The sequence below is a fragment of the Myotis myotis genome, unplaced genomic scaffold, assembly GCF_014108235.1.
Source record: "Myotis myotis isolate mMyoMyo1 unplaced genomic scaffold, mMyoMyo1.p scaffold_m19_p_9, whole genome shotgun sequence".
NCBI classification, from domain to species: Eukaryota; Metazoa; Chordata; class Mammalia; order Chiroptera; family Vespertilionidae; genus Myotis; species Myotis myotis.
Window position 1 is genome coordinate 63995233 of NW_023416401.1, and position 23256 is coordinate 64018488.

Consider the following 23256-nt stretch of genomic DNA (forward strand, 5'->3'; position numbering starts at 1 on the left):
CAGTGGATTACTACAAGTTATAAGAAGAATGAGGAAAATCTTAATGAACTGACCTGGAGAGAGTTCCAGGATATATTGTTAAGTGAAAAAAGCAAAGTAGATATTGACTACATATATACTACCCCTCAATAAAAGAAAGAAGAGGATATAAGAAAATACACATGGCCCACCCGGCGTGGCTCAGTGTTCAAGTATTGACCTATGAACCAGGAGGTCAGGGTTCAGTTCCTGGTCAAGGCACAGGCCTAGGTTGCGGGCTTGATCCCCAGTAGGGGGTATGCAGGAGGCACCCGATCAATTATTCTCTCTCATCATTGATGTTTCCATCTCTCTCTCCCTCTCCCTTCCTCTCAATAAACGTATTTTTAAAAAAGAAAATACACATGTATCTGATCATTTGCACAAGAGACAGAAAAGATACACCAGAAACTGAAGAGATTTGTTACCAATTGGTAGTAAAGTGAATGGAAAAAGAGTGAAAAGAAGGGGGGAATGAGAACAAGGTAGTAAAAAGCACGGAGAGACATGTCACTGAGTAGACCTTTTTGAATATTTTTCACTCTTACAACCAATAATAAGAGAAGAAAAAATAACCTAAAAAACTGAGAAGTGCATCAGTGACAGATAGGACAACTTCAAGTGGCCTAATATAGAGGTATTTGAGTCTCTAAAAGAAAGAAGGACAGACTTTTTTTCCCCCAAACTTGAAAACTATAAATCCACAGATCTAAGAAGCTCAACAAAATCTAAGTGCAAGAAATATGGAGAAACTACAGCAAGACACATTATAATCAAATGATTCAAAAACCAGTAATAAAAGAGAAAATCTTAAAAGCTACCAGAGGTAAAAAATTCATCTGTTATGTACCAAAAGAACAAAGATAAAGATGAAATACTTCTCATTAGGAACAATGCAAGTGAGAAAGACAGTGGACATCTTTCAGGAGCTGAAAAAACAACCTGTCAACCTAGAATTCTATAAATGGAAAAAACATCTTTCAAAAATGAAGGTGAAATAAAGATTTTTGTTCAGATATACAAAAGCTGGAAAAATTACCCATCAGAATATTCACACCACACACACACACACAAATAAAAAATTGAAGGACATCCTTTGGGAACAAGTACATCAGACCAAATGGAAACCTGGGTCTACATAAAGGAATGAAGAGCACTGGGAAGAGTAATGACATGGGTAACTAGGTAAGATTTTACAATTATTTAAATCTATTTTTGTTTTTGTTAATCCTCACCTGAGGATATTTTTCCATTGTTTTTTTTAGAGAGAGTGGAGTATGTGTGTGGGGGCGAGGAGGCGGGGGGGGGGGGGAGAAACAACTATGTGAGAGACACATCGAGTGGTTGCCTCCCACACAAGTCCTGAAGGGAGCTGGGGATCAAACCTGCAACTCAGGTATGTGCCATTGCCTGAGAATCGAACCTGAAACCCTTTGGTACTTGGGCACACTGGCCAGGGCTAAATCTTTTAAATAATATTTTGAAAGAGTAAAAAGATTACTATTTAAACAAAAATAACAGCAATATATTGTGAGTTTTCAACATGATGTAAACCCAAAATGCATGACAACAAAGATCAACTCTGGATAAAGCACAGGAAAAGTGAGGGCCTACAGTGTAAGCCCACCGTAGGCTCAAGTGCAAGCTAAAGACTGCTCTTCTGTTCCTTCCTGTTGACTAGATTTTGGGATAGTCCTGTGGCTTGGTTCTTAATTTAGATACTTCAGTTTACTCACGGAGTAAGTCTTAGCCAGAACCTAGTAACTTCAATACTGTTTGCCAAGAAAGGATGGTTGGTGTTACTTTGAGGTTCAACTGACAAAGGTGTACTACTCACTGGTGGAGAATTATTCCTAGGCGTATTAGTTAGTGCCTAATAGAATTCCTAGCTGACAGAGGCACCACCACACTAAAAAATGAGTAGACTTATAGAAAAGCACAGAAACATGACTCTCCCAACTTTTTATATAGGGTTTGACATGGGGTTAAAAACTTCTTTATGGCATGAGACAAAGCTTAAGAAAATGATAACCAAAACAAATTAGCATTGGTAGTGTTGTATTCTGAAAAAAAAAAAAGTAAAGATAAAAACAACAAATAAATCAACCAATTTCTTCTTTCCCTTTGACTCTTCCCATACATACCTCACCCGCCTGAGATTCAGAAAGCTCCAGCAAGAAAGGAATTTCTGTGTCAAAATTAGCAAAGAAGCTAGTCCACTGATGTTCAAAAGCCATCAAATCCTAGGAAAAAAAATAAAAAGATAATGCATTTAGTCATTTAAATAAGGTACTTTAGAAAATCAGAATCATGAAGCTGCGTCTGATCTCAAAATACTAGACCAATTAAATATGTTGTTTTAAGAGGTGGTATCAAACCACTGATACATGGTACCACATGGATGGACCTCAAAAACATGCCAAGTGAAAGAAGCCAGATATAAAAGGCCACTTTGTATATGGTCCATTTATATGAAATACCCACAAAAGACAAATCTATAGAGGCAGGAAGTAGATTGTGGTTTGCATGGGCTGGGAGTGGGGATGAACACAATGGAACTTTTTGAGTTGATGAAAATGTTCTAAAATTTAATCCTGGTAATGGCTGCAGAACTCTGTACATTTACTAAAAAGTACTGAATTGTATACATAAAAAGGGTGATTTTTTTGGTATATAAATTATACTCTAATAAAACTGTTTTTAAAGGATAGTAATGGCCTCCAAGTGCCTTACTTTATTTTTTATTTTCTATTAACCTATTTTTTATTGATTTTTAGAGAGAGAGAGAGAGAGAGAGAGAGAGAGAGAAACATTGATTTGTTGTTCCACTTACTTATGCATTCATTGGTTGATTCTTATATATGCCCTGACTGGGGATCGAACTCACAACCTTGGCGAATTGGGAAGAGGCTCTAACCAACTGAGCTATCTGACCAAGGCTCATTAACATAGCTTTTATTTTATTTTTTATTTTTAGTTATATAAAATATTACAGATTTCTTTCATTCAAACAAGCTCACTAAAAGTATGTACATATATACATACATATATATAAACATATATGTACATATTTATGCTTTAAATATAAAGTTACTATGGAATGTGAATTGGTGGGGAAATACTACTTTATTTCAATTTAGAGTTTAACAAATTCAGAAGTAGTTGATTGTAGATTGAAATTCTAGGTTCAATTGAAGTTTCTGCCACCCAATATTCTTTAAAAATTTTTTAATTCATTTTTTATTTTTCAATTACAGTTGTCATACAAAATCATATTAGTTTCAGATGTACACCCCAGTCATTAGACATTATATACCTTTCTAAGTAATCAACCTGGTAAGTCCTGTACCCATCTGATACCATACATAGTTATTAGAATACTAAAGGCCCAGTGCACGACATTCGTGCACTTGGAGGGAGGGGGTTCCCTCAGCTGGCCTGCACTCTCTTGCAGTCTAGGACCCCTCAAGGGATGTCCGACTGCCGGCTTAGGCCTGCTCCCCACCGCTGCTGTGCTCGCCAGCCATGAGCGCAGCTTCTGGCTGAGCGGTGCTCCCCCTGTGGGAGCACACTGACCACCAGGGGGCAGCTTCTGCATTGAATGTCTGCCCCCTGGTGGTCAGTGCATATCATAGTGACTGGTTGTTCCATTCAGTCGATTTGCATATTAGGGTTTTATTATATAGGATTATTGATTATAGTATTCCCTATGCTGTACTTTACATCCCCATGACTATTCTATAACTACCAATTTGTACTTCTTAATTCCTTCACTTTTTTCACCCATGCCCCAAACTCCCATTCCATATGGCAACCATCAAGTGTTCTTTGTATCTATGAGTCTATTTCTATTCTGCTTGTTCATTTATTTTGTTTTTAGATTCAATTGTTGATAGATATGTATCCATTGCCATTTTATTATTCTTATCTTTTATCTTTTTTTTCCTTCTTCTTAAAGAAAACCCTTTACATTTTATGTAATACAGGTTTGATGGTAATGAACTCCTTTAGGTTTTTCTTGTCTGGGAAGCTCTTCATAAGTCCTTTGATTCTAAATGATAGCTTTGCTGGGTAGAGTAATCTTGGTTGTAGGTCCTTGATTTCCATCACTTTGAATATTTCTTGCCACTTCCCTGTGGCCTGCAAAGTTTCTGTTGAGAAATCAGCTGTCAATCTTAAGGAAGCTCCCTTGTAGTTAACTGCTTTGCTCTTGCTGCTTTTAAGATTCTCTCTTTTAAAAAAATAACTTTTAAAAATATTATTTGTTGACTTAGAGAAAGAGAGAAAAAGGGAGAAGGGGGGGAGAGAGCAGGAGAGAAACATTGAGTTGTTTCATTTATTTATGCATTCATTGATTGCTTCTTGTATGTGTTCTGACTAGGGATCAAATCCACAACCTTGGAACATCAGGACAATGCTTCATCCACCGGAGCTACCCGGCCAGGGTCGGATTCCCTTTGTGTTTAACCTTTTGCATTTTAATTATGTGTGTTGCTGTGGGCCTCTTTGGGTTCATCTTCTTTGGGACTCTCTGCGCTGCCTGGACTTGTATGTTTATTTCCTTCACCAAGTTAGAAAAGTTTTCTGTCATTATTTTTTTAAATAAGTTTTCAATTTCTTGCTTTCTTCTCCTTCCAGAACCCCCATGATGCAAATATTAGTGCACTTGAAGTCATCCCATAGGCTCCTTACACTATTCATATATATATTGATTTCAGAGAGGAAGGAAGAGGGAGAGAGAGACAGAAACATCCATGATGAGAGCGAATCACTGATCTGCCACCTCCTGCAAGTCCCCAACCAGAATTGAACCTGGGACCCCTCAGTTCGCATGCTGATGCTCCATCCACTGAGCCAAACTGGCCAGGGCACCTTACACTATTCTTATTTTAAAAAATTATTTTTGCTTTTTGCTATTCTGATTAGGTGGGTTTTTCTTTCTTTTCTTCTTCTTTCTTTCTTTCTTTTTCTCTTTCTTTCTCCTTCCTTCCTTCCTTCCTTCCTTCCTTCCTTCCTTCCTTCCTTCCTTCCTTCCTTCCTTTTCCTTCCTTACATTTCAAGTCACTGTTTTATTTCTTGGCTTCATCTACTCTGTTGATTCCCTATAAATTATTCTTCATTTCAGTTAGTGTATCCTTCATTTCTTACTGGTTCTGTTTGTTTTTGTTTTGTTTTTTATGGTTTCCATGACTTTTTTTATGCTGTTAAAGCTCTAAGTTCATTTACTCTTTCCCTAAGTCACTAAAATCCTTATAACCTGTGTTTTGAACTCTGAATCCAATAGATTGCTTGTCTCCATTTTGTTTAGCTCTTTTACTGGAGTTTCACTCTGTTCTTTCATTTGGAACACATTCTTTGTTTCCTAATTTTGGGAGCTTCCCTGCGTTTTTTCTATGTATTAGGTAAAGCTGCCACATCTCCTGGGCTTGGTAGAGTGACCCAATGTAGTAAGTCCTGTAGGGGTCCAGTGGCACAGTCTCCAGGTTCACCCAAGCTGGACACTCCAGGTGTGCCCCCTACCCCAACCCCTTGTGGGCCATGAATACTCTCCTGTTATATTTGAGCCTTGATTATTGTTGGCATGTAAACGGCAGTAATTTATCCCAAGGTCTATCAGCTGTAAAAACTGGCTGTGATGCAGGGCCCCACCCCATGGACCAGGACTTACTTCAGTGGTGCTCTGGTGCTCACTGAGTGTCCCCCTTAAGTGTGTTGCTTATGGAGATGGATGGGTGGTGCTTCAACATGGTCTGAAGCTGTCTATCAGGTGTACTGGCTCTGGGGCCTCTAGAGCAGTGGTTGCCAACCAGTGGTCCATGAAGTCCACTACTCTGAGAGATGCAGGCCAAGGTCAGCCTGCCTGTATTCTGCCTAGGGTCATCTGGCATAACCTATAAAGCAATCTACAGATGGCTGCTACTTGTGCAGGGCTTGGAGGTGCCTAGGAGAGGCCAAGCTTCGAACCAAGGCCAGTTGCTGCTACTTCCAGGCCTTGAGCCACTTAGCTAATGGTGCAGGGTACATTGAGGCCAGATGCTGTTCGTTTGATTTTATAAAAGTCTGAAACATGAGCCAAGAGGCCATTCATATGGAAAAGCCACTGGAAGAAGCATGGGTGGGCCTGCAAGTTGGTGAGGTGTGGTCTCAGGGAATCATGAGGGCAGGCTGACCAGTATAAATCAGGTTGGTGGAGACTCAGGTATGGCACCTGCCTGCTGGCTCTGTTGGGGGATGGCTTAGAAAAGGAACAATGGCCTCTGCCAGCACTTCTGGTGTGGAGAAAGCTTCCCCTTCACTTGCCCTGATGCCAGACAGTTCAGTTCCTCCCCATATGTCCCTGGTGCCTTTCAAGCTGCTGCTCCAGCGCTGGAACTCAGAAAGAATGAGTTGGAATAAATCTGTGAGGGCCCTTTAATAGGAACTGCCTGGGACTCCAGCAGCTGTCTGTCTCACTCAGCCACAATCCCTGTTGGTTTTTATAGCCAGAACTTATGGGGACTCCTCTTTCTGACACAGGAACCCTGGGCAGGGAAGCCAGGTGTCCTTTGCTCTTCAGGGGGGACCACTGCAGTGGAGATATCCCTCCCAATATTTATCCACTTCACGTGGGTGTGGGACCAGCCTGTTCTGCATCTCCACCCCTCCTATCAGTCTCAATGTGGCTTCTTCTTTAAATCCTCAGTTGTAGGACTTCCATTCAGCTAAATTTCAGGTGGTTCTGAATGATAGTTATTCTGCAGTTTAGTTGTAATTTTGATAAGGTTGTGGGAGGATGTGAGTATCACATTTTCCAAGTGCCTTACTTCACCAACCCTTGTTGTGGAGAGGGAGTTGTATATTTATTTATTTAGTTAATTCTCACCCAAGGATATTTTCAATTGAGTTTTAGAGAGAGTGGAAGGGATGGGGAGAGACACACAGAGAGAAACATCAATGTGATAGAGAGAAATAGACTGGTTGCTTCCTGCATGTGCCTGAACCGGGGTCAGGGATCAAGCCTGCAACCGAGGTGTGTGCCCTTGACTGGAATCAAACCTGGGACCCTTCAACCCATGGTCCAACTCTCTATCCACTGTGCCAACCCAGCTAAGGTGAGGGAGTTATTTATGAGGCACCTACAGGATGATACATTTAGTGCCAAAAGGGTCATATCAATGAAGCTTTGTTCAAGGACAAATTAGTTGACTTTAGTTAGAAGTTTTGTGGGTCTTGAGGTGGCCCAGAGGCCTCTCCTCCCTCACAACATCTTTTTAGAGGTCGCAGGAGTATAAATAATTCTGCACCTTTCCCAGTTGACTCGCCTCTATGTGCAGCCTGCCTTCCTCCACCATCCCAGCTGCCTTTCAGTCTCCTCTCTAATCTCATTTCTGTTCCCAACCACCACACATTGCTTTATGCTTCTGGCTATTCTTTAAGGCACCATCAGTTAACCAAAAAAAACACCAGCTATGACCTGCTTAAGATACAACATCTTTGTACTTATTTTGAAGTTGCTGATAATTTGTACTCAAATTGGACAGTCATCTTCACTGTCCATCTCACAGTGTAAGTGTATGTAAACTGGCATCCAGCCTAATGCCTTGCTCACAGGAGGCATTCTGTTTGCTGTACTAAAACTGGCTGGACAGATCTATGCTCTCATCATTCTTCTCTTCCAGGTGAGAATACACAACTACTCAGACCTGTGGACTCTGTATTAGCTATGTACTGACTGTACTTCTGACCTTAGGCATCAAGCACAAGGGACCTCTGCCAGGAATACTAGTGTAAACAACATTCTCAAGTGGCTTCAATACTTACTGTTCAGATGATCTATATTTTATTTAGATGTGTGGATTTATGTATACACATATATGTATATTACATATAGATTATATATATATGTAAAATTATTTTCAATAATCATGTAGGTGGCAGTTCTGATACTGTTTTCTGAATGTTTTATATATAATGTAGGATAAAAAATCAGATATGCATATATATACATGCACATGGGGAGGAGAAGTGGAAGAGGGTAGAGGGAGAGAGAGACAATGAATTTCCTAGCTCTGTCCACTGAAGAGATCTAAAAACAACGAGCAAACCAGTAGCAATAAGTATTCCTACCACAGATTGTGGTATTGAAATGCTATTTCCCACTCAAAATTTACTAGAGATATGACCAATTCCAGGTCTGAATTAACTGAGCCTCAAGATTCAAATATCATAGTCAGAAAATATGGAAGATGGGGGCAAGGGGTGTAGAGGATGTTAAATTACATCACGGGAATGCAATCAACAAAATCTCAATGAAAACAGCTACAAGACAAATGATCTGTTTTTTTCAACAAAAATACTAGTATAGCGGTGGAGGTGGGGGAGGAGACTGGGGAAAAACAAAGAGATGGAAAGGAAACCTACAGATTAAAAGAAACCTAAAATACATACCCAAGCAAAGCTAAACTATGTATTTATGGAAGTACATTTGGATGATTAACTGCAAAAAAAAGTAAGGAGGAGATTGCCATAGAACTCATGACAGTGTTATTCTTGGTGGAGGAGAAAGGAGGTGATGGATTCCTTCTGGGGTAGCTAGTAGGTTTCTATTGCTTCATAATAATTATTAGGTTATACTTTAGTTTTATATTGTTTTCTGAGTCTGTGTTATTTTAATAAAAAGTCTACGAAAACAGAATATATATTTGTTATAGAAAACTCAGAAAATAAAGAATAGACATCATTATCAACATTTTGTGAAATACTCTCATCCTATTTTTTACATATGTACTTTATATACACAAATATATACTTGTAATTGGCAATCTACAATTGCCTGGGTCAGACTGTCTTGTCATACCACCTCTGTGCCTCGGCCCTGTAAATTAGACCTTCTCATTTAAGATCTAGACCCTCTACTATCAGGTCTAATCAGTGGCCCTGATCCTACCTAAGTCCAGGACAGTCTTCCCACTTTGGCATTGGATTACTCCCACAGGGCCTCCTGGACTCTGGAGAGAAGTACACTCCCTATTCTTCCAGCACTCTAACCATAGATCTTCAATGTCTGTCCAACTCATTTAGTCCTAGATCCACTCCCCATTTCCATCTGGCTACCACTACAACTTAGCACTGTGAGTATGTTCAAATTCAGAAAGACCTGTGCTGGAACCTTTGCTCCCCCTCTTACTGGCTGTGCAACCTTGCAAGGAAATTAACTCTCTGAGCCTCAAATGCCTTACATGTGTAATGTAGGACTACTTTCTAACTTACAGAGATACCACAGGAATTAAATGAAATAACCTATATAAAGTACTTATTACTAGACCTTGCATAGATGTCTATCATACTTCACAATTTCTCTGCCTCTATGGTCAGCTAGCCCAAGTTGGCTGAGAACATTTGAACCTCCCCCTTGATTTCTGACATTTGTCTGCTCTCTCTCTGACATCCATAATGCAAATTACTAGCCTCATGGAAGCCACAACAGAGGTTGTCCAACCCAGCTTAGGTCTGTGCCTCGCTTGCTTGGCTCTGTCCAATCCTTGGGTAATAACAGAAGGCTTCACTTGGTTAAGCTTAGAAAAACAAAAAGAACCAATATAGCTACTAATACAGAATACACTTTATTTTGTTTTTCAATTGTATTTATAAATAAGCTCAGAAAGTATATTTCCATTTTAGTGGCCTACATGGTAACACCTATCTTTTTAAAAAATTTTTAAAATTGATTTTTAGAGAGAGAGAAAGGGAGAAGGATAGAGAAACATTGATGTGAGAGCGCAACACGGTATCAAGCCCATAATCCAGGCATGTGCCCCAATTGGGAATCGAACCAGCAATCCCTCGGATGCATGGGATGATGCTCAACTAATTGAGCCACACCGGCCAGGGCAGGTGACACCTATCTTGGTTTGGATCAATAACAAGAAGCAGTTATACAGCTGAACAGCAGCCATTCTCTATGTGAAAAACATTGTGTGCTTTGGGGGGATACACAGAAGACAGGTACTTTGCCCTTAGAAGACTTCCCTGACAGAGATGGATGTGTCAGCACTAATTACAGAATAAGGTAGAATGAACTGTTAAATACTACTTTCAGCTCCATGCTGTGACTAAATTGGAAAATGCAGCCCTGGCCAGTGTGGCTCAGTTGGTTGGAGTGCTGTCCCATACACCAAAAGGTGGTAGGTTCCATTCCAGGTCAGGCTAGGTGCCCAGGTTATGGGATTCAATCTCCAGGTGGGCATATATAGGAGGCAACCTATTGATATTTCTCTCTCATATTGGTTTCTACTCTCTTTCATCAATAATAAATAAAATAAATAAATGAAATGGAAGATGCAATAAATTTTAATACTAAAAATAATTAGTATTATATATGAAACATTCACATATATATATACACACATACACACATATATATTGTGTGTGCATATATATGTGTTTGTGTGTGTGTGTGTATGTATATATATGTGTGTGTGTGTGTGTGTGTATATATTTAAATCTTCCTAACATCTTGCCCACTTTGTAAATAGGAGACTGAGGCACTGAACAGTAATGTGACCTGCCCGAGTATGCAATACTATCAATTAGGAAAAGTGGAAATATAGCTAGGTAAGAGATAGCCAGAGCTTGTGTGCTTTCCACCAGACACACTCTTCTCTTTTTCCCAGCAGACTATTTTGTGCATTTCTGGAAATGGATACCGTCCATGTACATGGAACGGGTCAGTTGAAATCTCATGATGAAGAAGGGAAAGTCTATCTGTACACACTCTTCCAGGTCAAATCCAGAAGACAAGCTCAGATAGATATCAAGGTCAGATAAGCAGCAAAGGTCTGAAAACCCCAAGAAACATGCCAGTGTGCCTTGGCCCTTGGCCAGTGGGGAAGGATTTGGCCCTAGGCTGGCCCTGGCAGTGGCAGCTCTCAGGTGGCTCAAAAGGGGAAAAGAAGCTCAATTTTAATACTTAAAATTACTTGAAAGAATTACATAAAATAAAAATGAGACTATGAAAGTAAGTAAAATAAAAATAGCAGTAAGACCACCACTTGAAGTTTCTAATACACAGAAACACAAACTGTTTCACAAAGATGGAAATATATTCTGCTTTTTTACTAGTAGTGTTCTCACCAAACATGTTTCTACATCAAATCTCAGAGGAGTGTGCATTTTCGCTCTATGGTATGTGACCAAGAAGCATGGAACTGTAGGTTCTCTGGCCAGCAGTGATTGACCAACAAGAAAAAAAGCCTAGATGCCAATTCTGGCTGTAAGATTAAAGGTCTTCTTGGCAAAGGGAAAATACATAGGAATAGGAAAAGTATTTGGATGGTGGAGAGAAAAAGGGGTTTTAGAGAAGTATGGAGGCTATGAATCAAGAGAAGAGAAATGAAAAAAATAGCTCTTAAAATAATATAGATGTGAATTGGTGTCCTTTTAAATAATTTTTAGAGACACAATGATTAGAATTGCATTTTTATTTCTTCTGCTTGTTGGACTTGGATTTTATTAACATTTGTAGATTTATCACAAGAGATCCCTGAACAAATTTATAGTCATTTTTATACATATTTATTTTATTTTGGGATTTGCTGAGCTTCTTGGATCTGTGGATTGATGCATTTCATCAATTTGTGAAGTTCTTGGACATTACCAATCCAAATTTCCTGCCCTATTTTTTCTCTACTCTCCTTCTGGGACTCTAAATATACTGTTAGATCATTTGACATTGTTTGACAGATACTGGATGCTCCACTCCCTTGCTCTTTTTTTCTTTGTCCTTCAGTTTACAAACTTTCTATTGACATATCTTCAAGTTCACTGAACTTCTATTCATTGGTATCTAGTCTGCTAGTGAGCCAATTTTATACATCTTTTTTTCTGATATAATATTTCCCATTTCTAGCTTTTCCATGTGTTTCTTTTTATAGTTTTCAGGTCTGATGAAATTCTTCATCTCTTCATGCATGTTGTCTCCTTTTTCTTCCATATACTTTGAAATTTTTATTAGTTATTTAAATTCATTGTTAATTTCAACATTTGGGTCTGCTTCTATTGAGTATTTCCTTTCTTGACCCCAGATCATATTTTCTTGCTTCTTTATATTTTATAATTTAAAAAAGTCATATGCCACTCATTTGGTATGAAAGAACAGTAAAAACAGGTAAATAATATTTACTTCTAGGAAAGGGCACACGCTTTCTTTTGTTAAGACACTAGAGTAGAGATCTAAGTCAATTTGATATGTAACTGGCCTGGGTCTGGATATTATTGCATTTTTAGTTGGATTTTATTCATCCCCAAATTAAAATATTTTGAGGATGGGTATGAACTTCAGTAGAAACTTTGCTCAGAGCACTAGCCAAGATTCTAAAAATCTCTGTGTTGTATAGATGAACCATAAGCTGATAGTCCAGACGGACTATCACTCCCTGCTTTACAAACTGGCTACCAGTTTTTGGGGTTGCTAAGGAGTTCTCTTAGCTCTCCAGTCCCCTTGGATCTTTCTATGTAGGGAAACCCTTGTCTATCTTGCTGCCTTACCCCCAGCCTTAAGAGGGTAGCTACTTAAATGTTGTAAGTACCTGGAATGCCTTCAAAGGATTGCTCTGTTCTTCTGCTCCAATCCAGGTGATAGTTGAGTGGCAAATGCCTTAAGGCGGATGGTTTTCAACTTTCTTGCCTGCCCCCCCAGCTTTTGGTGACTACCCTGAGCACTATGAGATACAGTTGATGGCTTTTAACAGCTCGTTTAAAGGTCAGCTGATTTCTATTTATCCCTGTCTAAGATGGATTCCTCTTCCTTCTGCTGCTCCACCAGAAATTAGAACAGCATCCTATGAAGGGCCCTACATTTTCCGAAACGGAGTTCTTTCAGCTTTCTTTGGATCTTCAGCTTGCTAATGGTTTTATTTTAAAACTATTATTTTGTTGCTTATTCAATAGGCTTTTTCGGTTGTTAGGGTGATAGCAATGATTTCTTTTGACTCCCTATATCCCTAATTGGGAGTGGAAAAGCCTGGTCACTTTTTTTCTTATTTTGTGAATAGCCAATTCCTGCTGTCCCCCAGTTCTCCCTGTTGTACTTTTCTTAATGATTTGTAAGAGCTCTATATAATGTAATGGGTATAATGTAGTGGGTATAAATGTGCTCAGCCACATTTTGGTACAAGACATATCATCTTACTTTATTATTTCTAAATAAAATTAAATCTGGCTCTGAGCTATCACTCTTTCAGATAGATGAGAAGTCCACTATTAGACACTAAAAAGGCTTCCTTCCACTTCTTTTATTTTTAATTTTTATTTTATTTCAGAGAGGAAGGGAGGAGAAAGAGATAGAAACATCAATGATGAAAGAGAATCATTTATCAGCCACCTCCTGCATACCCCACACTGGAGATTGAGCCCACAACCTGGGCATGTGCCCTGACCAGGAATCAACCATGCCCTCCTAGTTCACAGATTGACCACTGAGCCACACTGGCCAGGCATCCACTTCATCATGATATCACCTAGGAATACCAAGCTCATGGATAATCAGAAAGTCCAGAAAAGGCTTAACATTAAGCCAATGGTGATTACCACTGTTGCTCCTTCAGTCGTATGTCACTGTTGCAACTGAAGGTGTGGCAATTAAAGATGTCCTACTAAGAGTCCCTTCTTCACTGACTCCAAAGATGCTTGCAGTGTTCTCAAAACTATAATGCTATGTCTAGCCCCCATGTGTGACTTATAGCTTCCTCACACTGAGGGCATTGCATACAAGGGAAGCATGGGTTTCAGACACTTTTAGAAGCTCCTAAACTACTTAACTCTCTTCTCTACCTGTGGTTACACGTTATCATTCTTATTACACTATTAATGTTGTAATTTTTTTGCATTTTTCTTTTTATATATATATATATTTTATTGATTTTTTTACAGAAAGGAAGGGAGAGGGATAGTTAGAAACACCGATGAGAGAGAAACATCGATCAGCTGCCTCCTGCACACTCCCCATGGGGATGTGCCCGCAACCAAGGTACATGCCCTTGACCAGAATGGAACCTGGGACCCTTCAGTCCGCAGGCTGACACTCTATCCACTGAGCCAAACTGGTTAGGGCAATTTTTTGCATTTTTCTCTTTTTCCCCCCCATAATTAGGATAGCCATAGGTGGTTGATGATGATGATGACTATGTTTTTTTAAAAAACAAAACAAACAATTCAGTTTTATTTTTCTTTTATAGTGCTACTAGTAGCCTGGTGCACAAAATTTGTGGACATTAAAAGGGAATTAATTGCCCTAACTGGTTTGGCTCAGTGGATAGAGCGTTGGCCTGCGGACTCAAGGGTCCCAGGTTCCATTCTGGTCAAGGGCATGTACCTTGGTTGCAGGCACATCCCCAGTGGGGAGTGTGCAGGAGGCAGCTGATCGATGTTTCTCTCTCATCGATGTTTCTAACTCTCTATCCCTCTCCCTTCCTCTCTGTAAAAAAAATCAATAAAATATACTTTTTTTAAAAAAGGGAATTAATTAGCAGAGATATTTTAATATTGCTATTTGCCCTTTCTCTATAATAGAAGTGTGAGAGATGAAAGGAAATTAGTAAAATGTATATGAAAATAATATATAAATTTATTAATAAATAAACAGTAACAAAAGGATATAACAGAGACATGATATAAAAATGACAAAAACATGATATGAAAACAACAAAAACATGATATAAAAACAACAGTGATACAAACTATGACTGATAAAGTGATTAAACTTATTCTAATATTTCCCTGTACACCACATTAAGAGTGAAAACACTTTCAGAGTGCTTGACTAATTTCCCTTGTGATGAAGTACTTAGAACTTTAACTGTAACATCACATGCTCTTCAAACTCAAGAGAAAGCAACATATAACTGACCATGTGCAAAAACGGGTTCAGGTAGGAATATGCCTACTTTGTTTAGAGTTTGTCCTTGTGATTTATTAATAGTCATCACAAATGCTGGCATCATGGGAAACCGTCGTCAAACCAATTTAAATGGGAGGCCAGTGTCAGATGGGGACAAATTAATTCTTGGAATCAGAACAGCCTGTCCCTCTGTAGATCCTGTTAATACTTCAGCTTCGATAATGTTAGGTCGCAATCTTCTGATAATAAATCTGGTACCATTACAAAGACCCCATTTACTATTAAGATTTCTCAATAGCATGATGATTGCACCCACTTTCAATTTTAATTTATGACACGGCATTCCCGAAGGAGTAATACTATTAAGAAATTCAATGGGAAAATTTTCCTTTTCAGCATCATCTGTGGAATCAATGGAATCATCACGCAAATATGTGTGAAAATCTCCATCGAGTATGTCCAAATTTTCTTCATTTAATTTTTGAACATGCTCTTTTGGAGAAAGAATTGCACATTTAGGTATATTTTTAATATTATCTATAGCAGTGGTTCTCAACCTTGGCTGCACATTAGAATCACCTGGGAATCTTTTTAAAATCCTGATTCCTGGGCCCCGTCCTCCAGAAATTGTTTCTTTGTTATGGGTGGGGCCACAACATTAGTAACGAAGAAACAGAATTAAAACTTTATTGTGGGGAGCCGCTACAGTGTTTTGGACAGGTTCAAGCCTTGGACTGATGAGAGGGCACAGTCCTCTCATTGCCATGTGCAAGTCCCAGTTTGGAAGGCAGGGCCCTCCCAGCACAATTATAGCCAACAGCTGTAGTTGTAAGCTTGAACCTATGGTCTGAACACGTGGCCCCACGTGCCTGAGTGATGTAGGCTTGATGGAGTTCAGGTGCATGTAGTTGAGTAGGATTGAAACCCAGGAGAATGTTGTAAACATCTTGGTCACGCCCTTACTTTGCCTTGTAGCTTCTGCTATAAAATAAAAGGCATGGCTGTGGGCATGGTCGCTGTCTCTCAGAGAAGCAGCGTCCCACTGAGACCTGGCTTCCATTCTCTTGTCTGTCTTTTCTAAGCCTTTCAGCCGCCCCCACTCAGGTTCACCCTTGGCTGTGCTGGCGCGGCACACCTTATATAAAGATATGCCTCCACGCTCCCAGGGCGGGTTCCTGCCTCAAACCCCGCCCTTACAGGAAATAGCTCCGGGAAACAGCTTTGGGGAGGGCACAGCCGTTGCCAAGACAACCCCTGCAGGACTGACTTCCTTCTGCTTGGTCGCAGTTCTGATGGTCGTGATGAACACCACCCAGGGTTTTTATATAAGTAGATTTGATTAGAAATGTTTAAACAGAAGGGATGTTCAGTTTTATCAAATGCCCTTTGGCACCTATGGGGTCATAAATGGCTCCAAGAAGGAAAATTAGTACAATGATTACATTAATAGATTTCCTGATATTAAATATTGAGCCTACTTCATTAAAGAATATGCTTTTATTTTTATTTTTAAATATGTATTTATTGATTTAAGAAAGGTAGAGAGAGAGAGAGAAACATCAGTGATGAGAGAGAATCATTGATTGGCTGCCTCCTGCACACCTCCTACTGGGGATCAAATCCACAACCTGGGCATGTGCCCTGACTGGGAATTGAACCATGACCTCTTCGTTCATAGGTCAAAGCTCAACCACTGAGCCATGCCAGTCTGACAAAGAATATGCTTTTAACATGATACTGGGTTCTGTTTGCTAATATTTCACTTAATACAGGCATTGATAATTGTGAGACTGGTGTGTTGTTTTCATTTGGAGGGGCCTTGATATTATAGCTAATTTCATTTGAAGGCTATAAGCTTTCTTTTTCCATGCATATCTATCCTGATCACCGAGAGACACTACTGAGCTGCTTAACCAAAGTATATATTCTTTAATTTTGTTTGTTGCTCCCCATTGGGAATTGCTCTTTCTACCCTGAATTTTTCCTTCAAAGTTCAGATGAAAAATTAATGCCTAACCCTCTAATCCAGGAGTTGGTAAACTATGGCCTGTGAGCAGGCCACGTATTTTTATAAACAAAGTTTCCTGGTAACAGACACACCCATTAGTTAGAGCATTATTTGCAGCTGCTCTCAGGGTACACAAAACTAAAACATTACTATCTAGTCTTTTACAGAAAAAGCTTGCTGACCTGTGCTTTAATCCTTTATTCCTTTAAGCCATATCCCATCTTTTTTATCTTTTCATGCCAGAGAAAGAGTAGAAAAAGTCACCCTCACCATTGTTTTTCTAAAGTCCAGACCAACAGAAAGAATGTCTTTAGATGAAAACCTAAACCCTGGACCAGGCCGGTGGCCTTGGTCTCACCTACGGTGAGGTTTCTTCAGTGTAAAAGGTAGTATCACTTTTCCAGGTGCCCTTCTACTGTAGACTCAAGGAGTTCAAGAAGCTGCTCAATTATTTGACTAAACTAAACTAAACTAAACTAAACTAAACTAAACTAAACTAAAATACATTCTGCATTTCTTAAAGTTAAATACAACTAGTAATTTTGTGAGTAAAATACAGTTTGGCTCCTTACTTCTGAAAGCAAACTCTCCAGAGACATAGGATCCATTTTGCTGTAGACATTCCATAGATTCAAACTCACATCCTGCAACTGCAACACAAGGGCAAAAATTTAAAGTAATACAGAGTCAATATCATTAGAGCAATCCAAATTATTTTCTGACATTCAGAAATGACTATCTTTGTGAAAATTCAAGTGATTAGAATAATAAATGTTATTTTGATCAGTCACATTAGAACCTATACATATTAATAAATGATGTCCCATTCAAAGAAACTATCTTTTCAGAAACTTTAGTACATTTATAAAAATACATATATTTTATTGCTTTCAGAGAGGAAGGGAGAGAAAGAGATAGAACCATTGATTGGCTGCCTTCCGCACACCCCCTACTGGAGATCTAGCCCACAACCCGGGCATGTGCCCTTGATCGAATCAAACTGAGGATCCTTCAGTCCATAGGCTGACGCTCTACCCACTGAGAGCCAAACTGGCTAGGGCCTTTAGTACATTTTTTGAATATCTTCAATGATGGGCATACATATATACATTTATATACATACAAATGCATATACATATACTTTTTTGTCCTTGTTTAAAATAAAATTTTAATTAAAATAATACATGTCCATGGTTTAAAAAAATCAAATAGTACTAAAGGTTTGTAATTAAAAAAATTGTATTCCCATACTGCAACCTTTCACAAGCCTCACTCCTCAGAGGCAACCACTTAGAAGTCTTTCAACATTTCCTTCTGGTAGTTACCTCCATATTTTATTATGATATACCTATATCTCTATTTTTTTTTTCCTTATTTTTATTATTTATTTTTTAAATTTATCTTTATTGTTGAAAGTATTACAGATGTCTCCCTTTTGCCTGCACCCACCGCCCCACCCCAGGACTTCACCACACTATTGTGTGTGTCCATGGGTTATGCATACATGCATATAAGTTTTTTGGTTCTCTTCCCACACACCCATATATTTCTATTTTCTTGATTTACCAATTTAGAAAATAAATATTGAATTATGGCAAAGATATAGCTTTTCTACAACTATCTTCATTCCCATACATTTTCTCTGCACATACACAGACACACAACCTAACCTCATTTAATACCATTATATGATTTTTGGTTATACCAGTAATTATTGTTTATAATATTAATACCATATATATTTTACTTATTCCTGGCCAGGTACATACTATACTACCACATATTTTTAAAATATATATATATTTTTACTGATTTCAGAGAGGAAGGGGGGGGGAGAGGGAGAAAGAGAGAGAGAAACATCAATGATGAGAGAGAATCATTTATAGGCTGCCTCCTGCACGCCCCCTACTGGGGATCAAGCCCGCAACCCGGGCCTGTGACCTGACTGGGAATGGAACCGTGACCTCAACCACTGAGCCATGCCAGTGGGGCAATGTTTGTTGCTTTTTGAAGGAAAATTTCTTCTCTTCTGGTATCATTGCTCTATCTTTCTGGAACTTATACTTGTTGGCTATCAGACTTCGTGGATCAGTTCTCCATGTCTTAACTTTTTCTCATATTTTCTATCTCCTTGATTGTATTAGTCTACATTTTGTAGAGATTTCCCTACATTTACCTTCCAAGTCCTCTATGATTTTATCAATTAAAATTTCCCAGAGCAATTTTCCTTACATTTCTTTACCACAACAAAACACTTGATCTTTGGTTGCCAAAAAATCTTAAATTTCTCTGGGCATCCTAAGGAGAGTTTGTGCCTTAAGTTTCCTGTATATCTGAAATTATCTTGGGGTCTTATTCAGTTGGTTCTTTTTAAAAAATTTGTTGTTTTTTTTCTTTTAGGTATTTAATCCAATGTCTTGTGATCTTTGCTGGCCTGCTTATATTTTCAAATGGAAAGGCTGATTGGAAGCTTTATGCTCTCAGCAGAGCTTGTCAACTACCAGGAAGTTTTTCTGGGGAGAGCAGACAGGAAGGAGGCTGTTATTCCAGGATCCCTACCCACTTATAGTCTAAATGTCAAGATGTGGAGAGCTTTATTCTCAGGCAAGAAATGCTACACTAGCCAATGAGTTCTCTCTTTTTTGTGTCTTATTTTTTCAGTTTCTTTAGAGAAACCTACCCACTCACCCCATTCCTTGTTTTTCCTAGGGTGGAGGTGGCCGTTGGTAAATGCCTGGTTGCCTGTCACTTGGGAGACAGTGGTGGGGGTGTAGGAAAGGAGGCACAAACTATTATATAACAACTTTCAATTAATCCCCTGATTTTCAATACTACCAATTTCCATTCTTTATCCCCCATTTTATCTTCTCCTTTATTACTGATTTAATCTATTTGGTCTCTTCCTTTGTATTCTGGAACAGCTTTTAAGTGTGTCAAATGATTAGATTTTTGTGGGGTAATAGATTTGATTTCTTTTTTTTAATTCAAATTTTAATTCTATTAATGAATTTTGAGACTTATTATAATCTTTCCTTGGATGTCATCCATCTTCCTTAATTTGCTTGCCCTATCTACCATATCTCATTTCTTTTTACAAACTCCATTCTTAAAAAATACACAAGAGGTATTTTTCTCAATTTTTATTTTCTGGAGAAATCTTTTTAAAAAACATGCTGATCTTTTCCTGCATCTAATATGCTATGGTCTCTTTCTTATATCTGTTGAATTTTTTCATAAATCTTATTCTACTTTTCAATACAAAGATCTCATGTATTGAAAGGTGAATAAATGCTCGCTATATAGTTACCCTCATTATTCAGAAGTTTGCTATTAGAATCCTCTCCTCGGGGAGCTAGTTGATGTAAATTTATATTACCAGGTCACAGTTCCAGCAGCTGGAGAATAAGAAAAAAGAGGCTGGAGGCAGGGAAAGGCCTAGCAGAGGAACTTCCCTATACTGCTTCCCAGGAAGAGTTCTCTATATCCACAACTGAGTTTGGCCCAGCCTAAATACCAAGTGAATGCTATGTGGAACTGGGCTTCCTTTCTCATGCTGACATCAGGGACAAAAAATCCTCTGAATTAACAACTTTCTTTTGGATATGGCCAAGCAATAAAACAGAAGTTAAAATTAAGTTATATATATATATATATATATATATATATATATATATATATATATATCTGTAGTTTTCTTTCTCTTAGCCTTTGATATGTGAATCAGAGTGGAAGAGAATATATAATGCAGAGCTGATCAGTAGGCAAAACTGCTCCATATCTTAAAGGACTGGGAAGGACAGGGTAAGGAGAACTGTGAGTAGGGGGTTACAGTGGGGAATGAGATGGAGATACAGGAAAGTATTTGAGAGAAAGAAAAGTCAGCGGCTACAGAGAAGAGCAGGATCTGAGAAAGGGATCTTGAGATACTTTTCTACCCCTGCCCTTCCTGTGACCCACCTCATCTGCCCCTTTTGTCCCCCCTCCCCTGCTCTTACTGTATGATATATGCTGTTTCCTCCTCACTGCACATCCCACCCCCTAAGAGCACTACCCTACAGTAAAGATCTACACTGCCCTGTAAAGGTTTTTTGGGAGGGGATTTTACTCCTTTGGGATGTGACTTCATGGTGTGATGTGCCTTAAGGCTGGAGCCAGTGGGCTGCCTCATTTGGGTTGCATGAATCATGCAGCTTCCTAGTGCACTGCTTTCCAATGCTAATCTAGCAGCAGCCCAGGCTTTGAAGCCAGACTCTCTGGACTGGACCCCAGCCCTGCTGCTCTCTGACTTTGTGAAGTTCATTTAACCTATCTGTAAAATACAGATGGTAACAGTACCTACTTTAGAGGGTTACTGTAAGAATTAAAGTCAATTCATATAAAGTGGTTAGGATAGCGCCTGATATATAGGAGGCACTCTATAAATGCCCAGTTTATATAATTAACAATAAATATTATCATTATTGCTAAAAATAGAAACTTCCTCTATCTCCTATGGCATTCTCTCCATTCCAGCCCCTACTCTTCTAAATTAGAGAGCATTACTTCCTATCAGGGTAGGTCCAACACAGCCTGGTGATGCTCTGTGAGCTGTAGTCCGTGTAGGAATATTGTGGTTTTTAGAGCAGGAAAAGTGAGGTCAAGTGGTATGCTTCTCTTCAGCACTTCCCTATAGTCATGCTCATCCACATTACAAAGTCTGCTAGGCAAACCTCCATTTATTTCCTAGGGACCTGCCTCTTCTCAGAAGGAGGGTAAGAATTAGCACTGGGCTTTGCTTCCAAAGGCTCCACTTACTCTGTCCCTAATAGTACGCCTCCCTCTCCTGGTTTCCTGTGTTGTGAGCAGGTCATCTTAGTGGGGGGATCCTTGGGAGGCAAGCAGATCCTGCGGTGATGCTACTAACTTACCAGGCCACCCTCCCTAATGTGCACTCTGGATGATCTCCTCTCCCAGACTCACTCACTAACCCACTTACCAAATATTCATTGGTCATCTCCAAGATACAAAGAACACTAAAATAAAAGGTACTGTTCTTACCAGAATAGCTAACCCTTTTATTTCTCTAGTACACGGTACTTAAACAAAATTCTCCACGGTCCCTTTCCTTGCTCTGGAATAGTTCTCAAATTATATGAGTATCTGAGAAATAAATAACAACAAAAAGAACACAAAGACTCTGCTTTTGTTCTCAAGAAGCTTCCAGTCCAGAGTTCAGGGGCAGGTGGCTGGGTTGGTGAAAGGAGGTATATGACAAATGTATCACAACACAAGACAAGTACTGTAAGAGAAGTCAGCTTAGAAATCTACGGGAGTAGACTGGAGAACAGTGAACTCAGAATGGAGAATGGTGAGGAAGGAGGACAGAGAACTCCAAAAAGAAAGAATACAGGAGCTCAGTTTGGGGAGTAGCCTTAAACAGAAATTATTTTCCATATCAAGTATTTTAATGATGCACACCCACATTGTGGGCCCTTCATAAAAACCAGGCATACTACTTTTTATACATACCTCATATTTCATGGTAAAAAATCCATCCCCTCCAATGCCCTCAAGTGCAAAGGCCTGTACAATTGGCCATTTCTCTACTACAAACATATCAAATATCTGCAAGTGACCTAGAGGAATCAAATACAACAACATGTATCAAATACCATCCTGGATATAACAGTCTAAACCTGATCTAATGTGGTTAGACAGGCATCATTTCTCACAAGTTCACCACAGCCTCATCTAGCAAAATAAAATTGAGATAGAGCGAATGGTTAGGTATTAATGCTAGAAATACAAAGTTAAAGCCAAGGAAAATTCAAACCATAAACAAGTTACATAAATTTAGATTTCTCTATAGTATATTTTCACATTCTGGTTTCCTAAGCAAGCAAGCAAATAAATAAACAAATAGTGGCCTATTACATCTGACTTGCCTCAGTTAGTGGATATAATTATTAACAGACCCAAACTTGGCTTCTCTCCCTTAAGAAACATATCCAAACAACTTCCTCAAGGAAAAATTACCAAAACAAAAATTTTCCTTTCTTATAACAGTATCTCCAATGTGCAAGCTTTTTGTAAAATAAGATATAAGCACTGTTAAACTTGTTGATTTTTTCCTATATTTTTAACCATCATTTTTGAGCCTCACTGTCAGCATATTTTTAACAGCTACCTGATTACTATTTCTTATTACCAAGAGGCCCCACATCTACACTCTATGTACCCTAAGGAGTACACACTAGATGGCAACTGTGTAAATGCCCTACCAGTTTTTCTATCTGACTGTAGGTGGCCTGCTTCGTTGCTGCAGAAACTTCGGTTATGAATATAAGCTTACATAGTTCCCAAATTCCTTTCTGCC

At 38.9% G+C, this 23256-nt stretch overlaps 1 protein-coding gene across 6 annotated transcripts in view; it reads right to left on the minus strand.

Annotated features, from left to right (window-relative positions):
* Positions 1–23256, minus strand: part of CUNH20orf194 (chromosome unknown C20orf194 homolog) — a 137163-nt gene that overhangs the window by 88969 nt on the left and 24938 nt on the right. For 5 of the 6 annotated variants that reach the window (XR_004969914.1, XM_036321833.1, XM_036321832.1 and 2 more), the window contains 3 exons: positions 22410–22516; positions 17474–17551; positions 2163–2261 (listed from right to left, as the gene is read on the minus strand). Coding sequence is in view for 5 of the 6 variants with exons in the window: in XM_036321833.1 (XP_036177726.1) it covers positions 2163–2261; positions 17474–17551; positions 22410–22516 (284 nt within the window). In the remaining variant the exon portion in view is untranslated. The remainder of the gene's footprint in view (positions 1–2162; positions 2262–17473; positions 17552–22409; positions 22517–23256) is intronic. The other variant, XM_036321835.1, reaches the window with a different exon arrangement.